Source organism: Heterocephalus glaber, unplaced genomic scaffold (genome assembly GCF_053883595.1).
Source record: "Heterocephalus glaber isolate CG9 unplaced genomic scaffold, H.glaber_assembly_v1.0 deba00001509, whole genome shotgun sequence".
Taxonomy (NCBI): Eukaryota; Metazoa; Chordata; class Mammalia; order Rodentia; family Bathyergidae; genus Heterocephalus; species Heterocephalus glaber.
Genome location: NW_028258325.1, coordinates 33,524,616 through 33,536,899, shown reverse-complemented (window position 1 = coordinate 33,536,899; position 12,284 = coordinate 33,524,616). Strand labels below are relative to the sequence as shown.

At 49.8% G+C, this 12,284-nt stretch overlaps 1 protein-coding gene across 14 annotated transcripts in view; it reads left to right on the top strand.

Moving 5' to 3' along the window:
* Positions 1–12,284, top strand: part of Apbb2 (amyloid beta precursor protein binding family B member 2) — a 346,490-nt gene that overhangs the window by 323,798 nt on the left and 10,408 nt on the right. For 12 of the 14 annotated variants that reach the window (XM_087187842.1, XM_087187843.1, XM_087187852.1 and 9 more), the window contains 4 exons: positions 6,537–6,651; positions 8,930–9,017; positions 9,666–9,749; positions 11,473–11,588. In XM_087187842.1, coding sequence (XP_087043968.1) covers positions 6,537–6,651; positions 8,930–9,017; positions 9,666–9,749; positions 11,473–11,588 — 403 coding nt within the window. The remainder of the gene's footprint in view (positions 1–6,536; positions 6,652–8,929; positions 9,018–9,665; positions 9,750–11,472; positions 11,589–12,284) is intronic. The other 2 variants (XM_087187853.1, XM_087187849.1) reach the window with 1 other exon arrangement.

The window sequence follows — 12,284 nt, the reverse complement described above, 5'->3', positions numbered from 1 at the left end:
ATTTCAAAGTGGGCTTTCTCTTCTTCTCCCTCATAATAATAACTGCCATTTGTCAATGCCTATCCTATGCCACCCTTCAGTTTCCCTGCATAAAAGCAAGTATTTGACCTGAGCAGATATGAATTATGTGAAAGATGTTATCAAATGGTGCAGGCGGGGTAAGGAATAGCAGCAGAGGAGAAGTGGAGAGAGCAAGTGGAGAATGAGGCTAACAGGGCAGGCAGGCAGAAGCAGGGTCACTGCCAGTTCCGTGAGCTGTCCTGTAGCTGACAAGGTCAGCTTGTTCGGGGCCTCGCCAGAAAGCAAAACTAGATCCAGCCAGCAATGACAGCAGGGAGGCAAGTTTCACTTTCTCAGTTAGAAAAACTACATTTTGGTTCACTGGGAGCCTTCCAGCAACAGGGCAGGCTGACACCTCTTGAATGAGATTTCACATCCCTACCCTACTCTACGTATTCCAGGTGTTGGGGCTTCTGAAGAAGGAACTTTGAAGTCAGCCTACATGACAGCTAAGAGGTCTACAGCCATCTCTCAAATTTGGAGGAGAAGCAAACATCAGCAAATTTCACTTACTCTAAAAGGCAGGGAAGAGATTTAGGGAAAGGGTGGATTATTCTGTCTTGGCTGTTTCTTTACTACAATCCATGTGAAGAAAGAACTGTTTATTCATTCATTCCATAAAGATGGATCAAGCCCCTAGAGGGGGATTAGAATGCTGTACAAGTGAGAGAAAGAAAAAAAAAGCAACCTTTGGTCCTTTTTCTTTGCCATTAAGAAATTTGAGGCTGTCAAAGATGTCTTATTGCTGACATTTTTCCAAGGCAGAACTCGAGGCTGGTCCTCTGGGGGAATAGTTACTGGGGAAAAATGGACAAGAACCAAAAAAGGTGGAAACACAAGAGCTCAGTAATCGAATGGGGAAAGGTAGTTGATTCCTGGCACTTGCTTCTGTTAATGGTTTAAGGAGGACACCCAAGAAGCTACAGCTGCAAACCTTTCAGTTCCTTATTTTGGAAGGAAAGTGCTTGATTGCCATCACTGTAAGAAACAAGTGAAGTGAGACTCCACAGGTGGGCAGTGGGCGACCTGCCCAGTAGCTCTTTTTGCAGATGATTCCTGGTCCTGTGTTGCACATGGTGAGAGCTGGAACAAAGGACAAAAATGACTCCTGTTGCTGAGTGTCAGATAGAGCATCTCAGACGGTGTCCAGAATAATTGTTGGGAAAATAGGAACCGTGTTCTGACTAGAGCTTGGCAACCGTTTAGGGTGCCGTGTGGCCCTGTAGGTGAGGTCCTGGGTCCCTGGAAGATGCCTGGCTGTGTGTGGGACCTGGTCCCCTAGGAGCAGCAGGGAAGCCATCTCCACGCTGGGACACTCAGCTCTGTGGAAGCCAGGACTGCCCTCATGGGAGGAGGAGAGAGGTAGGGGTGGCAGGGAGCCCTTGTGAAGGTTCCTAAAATGTCCCTGCACTTGCCTGGCCAGCCTGTGTCGCCACACAGTGTCAGCCGCTGTGGGCCCTGCCTAGCTGGTGCCATGGCAAGTCTTGTCTCTTAGCGCTCTATCCCTCAGTCCTAGGAAACCTTCGCCTCCTGCCAGAACCGCCCTTTCCTCGATGTCTTTGGACTCAGCCTCTCTTGGGCCTTCCCTGTCTCCTTCCCCAGCACTCATCCTCTACGTTCTCATTGACCCATCTGCCTCAGAGAGGCCTTTGAATGTCTTCCTTCCTCAGGTCCCCAGCCCTGGGTAGCCTGTCATCCTCCACACTCGTCTCCTCCTGTGACTCCAGCTGCCTCCCAGATCCATGTCACCCGCCCACACCTCAGGCCTAAGCTCAGGGACCAAGTGTCCACCTGCCCCTCTGCATGGGCAGCTTCCTCCCGCTGCTCTCCAGCGCCTCCCCCTTACTTGTCCCCCTCCCCGACCCCAGCCGCTGGGACACTCAATTGACCTAGCAGAGACCTCAGGGGTGTTTTCCATTGTCTCCTTCATCCGCACGCCTATCTGTCCCACCATCGTCCTTCCAACACCTCTTTCCCATCAGTGCCCTCTCCCTGGTTCTCACAGAAGCTGACTCTGCCTGCACCTGGCTCGTGCTCCCTCGCCTGGACCACAGTGGCAGCCCCCAAATGTCCTCTGATCCTCAGCCCACCTGGCTTCACCAGAAGGGACTGTCTGCCACACGCCAGGTGTTCACATGTGATGTTGCAAGGCTTGAGTGGTCCAGAATAGGGGCAGACTCCTAGCTAGGCGCAAGGCGCTGTGCAGACAGACCAACTTGAGTCCTGGACACCATCCATCCCCACAGCCACACCGCGACCCTACCCACAGTGCTGTGGGTAGTTGAAGAAGTGAATTGAATTGAGTATTTTAAAAAATATAAATCTTGACTGCCATATCGTGGTGTAGTTAAAATATAGAGCCAAATGGCAGCTGTATTGGTTTCCTATTGCTGCTGTAGTAAATTATCCCAAGCTTAAGTGCCGTAAACCAACAAAGACTTAATCTCTTACAGTTCTGGAGGTCAGAGATCCAAAATGGATCTTTCAGGCTAAAAACGCAACAGTGTCAGCCGGACTGGTTCCCTCTAGAGACTCTATGGGAAGATCCCTCCCTTCCCTTCCCTTCCCTGTCTCCCTGGGCTCCCAGCCCCTTCAGCCCTTTCACCTCCAGGGCAGGCACCTCCCCTTCCCTTGCCATTTCACTGGCCCACTCAGATAATCCAAGCAACCTCCGTCTCAGAGCTTTAGCCTAGCACGTCTGGGAAGGCCCCTTTCCCAGATTCCAAGGATTAGGACGAGAACACCTTTGGGGCAAGGAGGGAAGTCAGCCTTGTGTCTGCCACAGCAGCCTTCTTCAGAAGGCAGGTACTGAAAAACAGACTTGAGAGCAAGCAGTTAAGAGGCATTTGGGTTTCAGTCTGAATAAGGAGCAGATTAGATAGCCATGTATTTCACAGGGCACAGGAAGTCCCTCAGCTCGTCCCTGCTCCTTGTTGCATCCCACAACCCTCCACGATGGGGGCTGGCAGCTGTTTTAGGGACACTTGGGGTGTGTTCCTTGAGGATAAGATAGGGACATGAAAATCTCTTGACCCTCGAAGACAGAAAAGAGGAAAAACTTGCTTCTTCCTGGGAAGCAGATGAAGTCTCCAGAAGGTTCATTACTGGTCTCACAGATTTCTGCCCCCTTTCCTCTATTAGCCTCGTACCTGAGAGCAACCAGGAAAAGATAAGGCTGCTTCAAGGGGAAAAAAAAAATCTCTTCTTACAAGTCTGAGGCTTCTAAATTTCTCCTTTGGAAAGAAGTGGGTTCCAGATGGTTACCCTGAAGGCATGCATCGCCATTCCCAGAGCGAACACAAAATGAAGATTAATAATATTACTTTTTAAAATGATGCCTAAGGGGTAACGTGTGAAGGAAGAGAGGACACACAGCTGCAGTTTGATAGGATGAGCAGGGTCTGTTCATCCTCTGTGTTGGTGACCTGAGGATCAGGACCCTGAGGCCTGCTGGCGTCACAGGCAGTGCTAGACCTGGGAAGCTGACACCAGAGAACGGCAGCGCCAGGGAGGGACCCTGGAAATCAAGTTTTTCAACCCCCTCACTTAAAGATGAGGTTGAATTCCATGCCCAAGGTTGTATAGTTTGAGCATCCTTTATCAAAGATGCTTGGGACTACAAGTGTTACAGATTTGGGTTTATCTTTTTAGATTTTGGATAATTTGCATGTATGTTATGAGATAATTTAGGAAGGGGAACTTTCCTATTTGTTTCATATATAACTGGTATACATAGTGATTTTGTAAAATATTTTCAATAGTTTTGTCCATGAAACAGTTTCCTGGTGTGAAATTTTCCACTGTGGCATCGTGTCAGTGCCCAGAGAAGTTCAGAGTTTTGCTTTTTGGATTTTGGATTTGGGATGCTCGACCTTTGTTTCTAAGGCGGACCATGAATGAGACTCAGAGTTGGATTGCCTGAATCCTGATCCGCCACCCCGCTGACTGCTTCCTTCTGTCTCTTGGCGAGGACAGACACAGCTGAGACCTGTACAGTCACACCAGAGATGGGGCATCTTTAGGGGCACTTTTCCTCTGCGGTGCAGAGTTCATGTGAGCATTTAGACGGAGGCAGGACGAGGAGGGCCAGAGGGCCAGGAGGGCCTGGGAGGTGGACTATCCTGAGAACGTAGGTCCACTCTGGACAGTGCAGGGAGGGCCGGTGGTCCCTGAGAAAGGGACGATCCCACAACAAGTGGACATAGAGCCCCACATGGAGCCGAGGGAGAGCTCCTCAGTTGGAGAGTAACACCAGAAGATTGGTGGGGCAAATCTTGCAACTGTTAAAATTCAAAGGTTTTTGAACTTTGTGTGCGTGACCATGGGGAGCTTTAAGGATTTGGCCTTAGGAAAATGGCTGCTGAACTTAGGTGTTTAACACCTTCCCACCAACTTGAGTCACTGGTGGTACAAATGGATCTAATCACTTTTATGGGTCTTTTTACTAGTAAAGTTAATGAAAAGCCACCCGATGGGATGGATAGTCATGCATGTAGCATGGGTGGTTCAAGCTGCTGTCAGTGAGACATGAATTATGTATGGCCCCACCATGAATGTGTCAAAGGAAGAGTGTGTGTGGTGAGACCCTGTTGTGGTACTTGATGATCCACCTCAGAAACAAGATCCAGTGGGAGGGGAACCAAAGACAAGGGCTCCCTTGAGCCTGGTGTGCAACAGTGGGTTGTTTCTTTCTGAGCGACCTTGCTGGTGGTTGGGACAAGGATGAGAGGGTCTCAGGAACCCAGCATGGAACAAGGCTGTGCTCAGCCCTCATACTCTGAGTCCCACTCCTCACCCAGATGCAGCCCTCCTCTTTCCACCGTGGAACCATTCACACCTCTGCCCTAGGGCCAGCCTTCCCTGTGGGAAGCAGGGATGGGTGGAACAAGGCCTGCACTTGAGGGCGGAGGGGGCACTGTCAGCAGACGTTCCCAGACCCTGTGATAGGTGCTGGTGAGGAACCAGTCCTCTTCGCAGAGCTTCACAGACTGGAGGGAGATGGACTGGACCCTTCTAGGACCCACTGTGAGCATAAGGCTGGGGTGCCCAGCCTTGGCTGAGCAGTGGCAGGTGGGTGGAGACAGTGTGAACAGTGGCGGAGGCCAGGACCTGCATAGAATGCTGAGTGCTGGGGGACTGGAAAGGGAACGGAGTGTTCAGGAGATTTCCAGGTGGTACACTGGGGATGGAGGCCGAGATGGGGATCTGGTTCTAGTGCAGAGGGTGCTACCTGAGCTAGACCAGGGGGATGGGCAGGGCAGACACCCAGTCAGGTGTGGCCAGGCTGGGGTTCAGGCACCTACAGGGCAGTGGGTCAAGATGGCCTGACATGGAGCCTGGGTTAGGAAGCCCCCTGCAGCGCCACCCAGGACACGCAAGGCAAGGAAATGGGCTCCTCTGCAGTCCGTCTCCCATCCACTCTCCCTCACCTGAACTGCACATCTTTTCTGGCCAGACCTTCACAAAGATCCTTTGCCTCAGTGGTAGATCCTTACACCTTTCTGCGGAAACCATGGCTATCTTGAGGAAAGGACTTGTCATAATCTATGAAAAGACTGCCAATTCTTCCATTAAGAGAAATACTTCAAACATAAATTCATCTGTAGTTCCATCAGCAGACAGTATCCTGGCTCAGCGTCATGCGCAGATCAGTCATTGTGATCCATGACCGGATGGGAAAGCTGAGCATTTGTTTTTCATGACCACTTTCACCTTTGAACCACTGACCTCCAGGGGTAATAAGGAGAAATTTAATTGTAGCGTATGATTCTGTGAAGCCAAGTAATGCCGTAGTTGATATCCTTTTTCATCAGTAAACCAAACTCCAAAATCCAGCGGCTATTGCTCCACCCTGGAGTCTGAGCTAACAGGATGTAGAGCGACACTGCTGCTGTCTCCCTGGGAGGCCAAGTGCAAGAAGCATTTCTGGAAATCCAGTGCCTTTGATGGGATTCCAGCCCCTGTGGCTTTGTGTCCCACGCTCCCTCTGATCGCCCATCGACTTTCACAGGCAGCTGTAGGTCTGGCCGTCCTCCATTCACACATCAGAGCCTCTTGTTTTGCTTCGGCTGCACCACTGTGTTTGTCTTTGTGTCACTCATACAATTTGTACTCTTCCAAGCCTGTGTTCTGAGGGTAATTGTGATGTTTGTTACACCAGATGGACTGCAAAATCCAGTGTTCGTTCAGTGTTGTTAGCAATTCCAAGAGTCCGAGAGACGGGACTTGGAGGACATTGTACTTATGTTGCTTAGAAACCAGTTCCTCATATCCATAAAACTGTGCTTCTGTGTTCTCTAGCTGTCGTAATTTTGTTTTTTAGAAGATCATTGCATACTTTGTCCACCACTCACATGCTGGCTGCTAGCTCCGTTAACGTTTCTAACTGGAGTTTGTGTTGGTAAAAGGTTCCTTTTTTTTTTTTTTTTTTTTAAGGTTCCTTTTTTTGATATCCTGATAAATTTTTGTTTGCACAGAGATTTTGCTTATGTAGCAAGAGACAAAGACACAAGAATTTTGAAATGTCATGTATTTCGATGTGACACACCAGCAAAAGCCATCGCCACAAGTCTCCACGAAATCTGTTCCAAGGTAGGGTGGGCGAGGGCCACCTCTCTTTCTTCTCACCGCCTGAGCAGATAGAGGGATGAGGGAGGGCCAGAGAGTTGCCTTGCATGTTGAATTCAGGAAGAAGCAGACTGGTTGTTGGGCCCATGGCATTAAGAACCCTCTCACACTGAGGGCCGAGGTGCTCTTGCTGTGGGCAGGTGTTGCCTCAGCGGCATTCTCTACACAACACGGAGAGCTGCGTCCTTTCACAGGCTGAGCTGTATCTGTATGACACAGGTCGGCTAAGTGGTTAGGTACAGTGGTGGCCATGCATCCCCAGAAAAGCAGGGAAAGGGCAGTTTGGGAACACAGCATTCCTAAGAGTAAACTCGGGTAGAGAACAGGACAGGAGGAAAGAGAGACCATCAGGGGTGTGTGGAAGTGCAGGTAGCTGGGGCTGCCGTGAACACACTCACTGGACAGTGACCCACGACAGCTCACAGAAGCTCATTCTCCAGCTGGGAGGCAAGGCCATGGTCCCTGCCCATGCTGGTAAAGATCCTGCTTCCTCAGCTAGAGTCCCCGCATCTCAGAGAGAGCAGCCAGCCTGGCCCCAGCAGTCCACCCTCACTCGCTGCCTCGGTCCCCTCACCTCCAGCACAGTATCCCGCACAGCAACACTGCCACCCCCAGCATGACCCTGGACTTCCAGGGAGGGGCCTCTGACTTCCCAGAAGTCTGTTCCCTTGCTGAGCACCTCGGCTATGACAGTGTGCTTTCTTCTGCTGACCGGAAGTCTTTCCCTGGAACCTCCACACACATAACTGCAGTTGGTAACAGCAGAGAGGGCTTCCTCTGCTGTGTCCACCAGGCAGGCCTCAGACACAGGAACCCTGCTGTGTGCCATGGCTGCGGAAGGCCCCTAACATCCTCCTCTGGTGAGTGCTCTTGGGTCCCCCCAGAGTGAGCCAGCGGGGAGTGGACGGTGAGTTCCTCTGTCCTCTGACCTCCAAGACCGCGTTGGGGTTCTTGGCTTTCCTAGCAATCACACCACCCCCCAACTTTTGTTCATTCCATTGGTGGTGAGCCCGATGCCCAGGACACGGCTATCAGCTTCCCTCATCCTAAGCTCTCCATTCCCCAAACTCGCTTAATTGACAGAATCTAAATGCAAGATTTTGCCATCACCCCGTTGTCATTACCTAGCATCCCCCTGTGATTTCTCCTGAGCTAGTTTGACCCAGGACAGGGCTTGTAGAGCAGCCTGTGTTCACATCCTCGCGCTGACAGGACCGGAGTGTGGCCACACCACTGGCAGCATGTCGCACATCCTGGCTTTCACTTTTCTCCTTCGTTCATGCAACAAATACAGCTGGATGCCATTTGCACACCAAGTGCTGTTCTGTTTACTGGGCAGACATCAGTGTCCGAAATAGGGAAAAGTCCTTCCCTGTGAAGCTTAGGCTCTAGTGCAAAGCCCTCGGAACCTGGCCTGGTTCAGAGGAAGTACCAAGAAACACACAGCTTTCCTGTTAGCAGCACTCCTGCATGAGTCCCAGGCACAGATCTCAAGAGTTGGGCATCCTGGAGCTCGGGGATGACGTGACTTTCACTCCGCTGCAGTGGAAAGCTTGGCTTGGGGTGCAGGCTGGGTTACTGCTAAGGTCACTGAACGCTGAGTTTCTTCCTATCTCTGAGCCCCCAGCACACGTAACTGGTGGGGACTTGAGTACAGATGTCAGTAAGGGAAACGTTTGAGAATAACAACAACCCCAGCTGACATCCTGAGCCCTCTGTGACATGAATACCACAGTCATCCCCACGTGTGATCAAGGGACCACAGGAGGCCAGGTGACTTGCTCGAGGTCACACAGCTAGTAAGTGGCACTGGCGGGATTTGAACCCATGTGCTCTGTCTCCAGATCCCTGAAAAGAGTATCTAAATAGCAGATCTGGGAGCACTGGGGCAGGTCCCTTGCTCTGTGTCCCTGTGACTGCTGTGGGGCAGTGGCAGCCTGGACCAGAGGTTACCTGCTGGGTTGTTTTCAGCTGAGGAGTGCTGTAAGTTCCAAATAATAAGTAAGTTCCAGACAGTAGAGGGCTGTGAGTCTGATGAACAGTTCACCTGTTATCTCCAGGGAATAAGCAGACTTCTCAAACTGCATATGGAGCCTAGAGATATGGGGGTAGGACATCAGGGAAAAGACCAAAGCCAATTAACTTGGAAGTGAAGTCAGCTCAGTCCCTTTACTGGCTGGACCAGCTGAAGACTTGGGAGCCTGAACCATGAACCACAGCTAGGTTTTCATTTACCCTTTAGATCATGGCTGAACGTAAGAATGCCAAAGCCCTGGCCTGCAGCTCCCTACAGGAGAGGACAAACGTGAATCTCGATGTTCCCTTGCAAGGTAGGTGAGGCCATCTCCCTTTCCCTGTGGTGCTCTTCACCTGGACAAGGACCAGAGGGTCTCGGGTGCCTCTCTGGTGTTTCAAGTCTCCTTAACAGGCATTTTGAACTCAACAAACACAGAGACGGGGCAGAGTTAATTTTGTGTCAGTAGGGTTAGCTGTAAAGGGCAGGTTGGTTTTGTTGCTCTTGGACAAGATTAAAGAATATTATTGTCAGTCATTTTATAGGTCATATATACCCTGGAGCAAGAACTGCCTAAGTTAAAAATTATGGATTGTTACTTGAGGAACTCTTCAGTTCTTTTTCCTGTGTCTGTGATTGTGCCCTGTGACTACACTTTCTTTGGGCATCAGCCACACCTAACAAATAGGGCATCCAAAGCTATTTCTTAGCGCACACCAGAGACAATAGCAGCCTTGACAACATCCAGTTGCTGCCTTCAAATGCTTCCCTGCCTTGAAGTGGAAGTTGGATAGGATTCTGACAGTATCCCAATGTCTGGAGTAAGAAATATCCTTATACAACATCCAGAAACTGGCCATCAGGCACTGATGGTGTTTTGGGCATTCTAGATCTGGAGTGATATCTGCTTTTCACTGGGATGCAAGAAGCACTAAGAAAGATGTATTGCTTTTGTTCCCTATAGTAGATTTTCCAACACCAAAGACTGAGCTGGTCCAGAAGTTCCACGTACAGTATCTGGGCATGTTACCTGTAGACAGGCCAGTTGGTACGTAAAACTTTTATTGTCTTTCCACTTTGCAGTGTTCCACTCTGCAGTGCAGGCTATGGGAGGGGTGAGGTCTACTGTGTTACTCTCTTGCCTTGTCTCGAATCAAGCCCTTGTGCTGTCACCAGCCAGAGCTCATGAAAAATCCTGATCCAATGAGCCTTAAACCACAGGCTAAGCAGATTGGATGTGTGACCCTAACATGAAGGGATTTTGCAAGACAGGTGTGTGTTTCTAATCTACCCAGCCATCCAGAGATGGGAGCTGAGGACTGTGGGTGTCCTCTGCCATTGTCCAGTGGGGCTTCCATCTCCAAGGCCAGGTTCTGCTTCCAATCTTGTTGTCTGGGGGCAGGGAGCAAGGACTGAGGCTGTGACCCAGAAGAAACACCCACAGCTTCCAGTTTACCTCTCAGTGGCACAACTGGGTCACTCAGCTCTACCATGCTGTAGAGAGCCGGGGTAGTGTTGCCGTTCCCTGGCTAGAAAAGTCTGGGAGAAATCGGAACCCCCATGCACTACTGAGGACATTAGAACATGATGCAGCTGCTTTGACACACAGTGTGGCTGTTCTTCAAAAAGTGGAACATAGCCAGGGATTTAGCTCGGTGGCATGGCACCTGCCTCACAAGTGCAAGGTCCTGAGTTCAGTCCCTGGTACCAACAAAATAAAAAAGCTGAACACAATTGCCTTTCATCCAGCAGTTCTGCTTCTGTACATATTACCCAGAGAATGAAAACATCTGTCCACACAATATCTTGTACACAGATGCTCCTAGCAGCATTGTTCATAATAGTTTTTAAAAAGGTAACAAATCCAAATGTGTATAGATTGACAAATGATTAAATAAAACATGATGCTTCCATATAATGGAATTTTATTTGGAGGTGAAAAGGAACAAAGTACTGAAATACGCTGCAGTGTGGATGAACCTTGAAGATGTTAAGCCAAGTGAAAGGAGTCAGTCACAAAATCCACATGCTGTGTGATTGCATTTATAGGACATATCCAGAATAGGCAAATCTCTAGAGACAGAGGCAGTAAGCGGTTGCCTGGGAAGAGTGTAACTCCTGAAAGGTACAGGCCTTCCTTCTGGGTTGACAAAAATGTTCTAAAATTGATTTTGGTGGTAGTTACACTCAGTGAATATACTAAGAACCATTGAATTTGTACTCTTAAATTAAGTGAATTCTATGTGAGTTATATCACAATGAAGTTGTTACTTCTTCTACCAGTCTCTGGCAAAATCCTGTGGAAGACCCAACAAAGGGAGCCCATGAAAAGCACATGCTGTTCATGTTAAGGGGCCATCAGACCTGGCCTTGTTTAGATGTCAAGTATGACACAAGATAATTGGATGCTCCAGCAGATGCTGGCTCCTGCAGGGTTTCCTTCCCAAAGCCCCTGTGCAGACATAGGCCAGCCTGTTCACACCCCCGGGCTGAGGAGTCTTTGGAGAGAATGAGAGAGAGAGATTATAATGCCTTGGCTGATCAGACAAGATACCTCAAGCCAGATCTCCAAAGGAGCTCATGCCCCTTTTTTCTGCTGCAAAGTCTGGCATTTCTTTGCTTTGGGGCAAACATGAGAATAAAGTATGAAGTGTCTTCTGTAGCTACAAAGAAAGATTAACCTGGGATTGGCTGTCAGTGGGGTGATTGGGCCCACATTAGAGAGTCATCAACAACTTTAGGGCTTTTTCAATCCTCTTTTCCATCCACAGGCATGGAGACCCTGAACAGTGCCATAGAAAGTCTGACGACCGTATCCAATAAGGAGGATTGGCCGTCAGTGAACATGAATGTGGCCGATGCCACGGTGACTGTCATCAGTGAGAAGGTGAGGGTCGTGCAGGACATTGGCCTGTCTGGGCTGCAGTGAGGCTTTGGATGCAGTGGTCTTCTGTGAAGCTTGAAACAGCCAGCGCTTGAGCTCCTGGGAGCTGCACTTGGTGTGATTCACATGGCCTAGGCTCATAAAAGGCTCTGGCCTCTGTCTCCATCTCTGCCTCACCTGTGCTTTCCCTTGAACCTGGAATCTTCTATCCTGGTGCTCCTGATTCTGTCTTCCTCGTCTGCCCAAGAGATTGAAATCATATGTTGGAGGCAACTGTGTGGCACTGAGGTTTGGGTTCTGGCCAATTCCTCTCAGGGCTCCATGTGGACCGGGCCGTGTTGGCAGGGATTGGACACAGAAGGTATCTCAGTGAAGGAAGTCTCAGGGGTTCATTCTGGGAGCAATAGAAGGGTCATTGGTCATCTTGGCAGAGGACAGCATCAAACTCAACCCAAATCAGCTGAGGAAATGGACACACAGAGAGGTTAGCAACTTGCCTAGTATTACACAGATGGAAGTAGAGGACCAGGCTTCAAAATGAGGCAGTCTGGCTCCAGACTCCTTACCACTTTCCCATTCTGCCTGTGAAGGACCTGTCCTGGGGAGACCCCAGGTCACCAGCCTGCTTGTGCTTCCACCTGCCCACCAGCAGGTCACCTTCATGAAATGCTTGTTCATCTCTGAACAGACTAGGGTGCT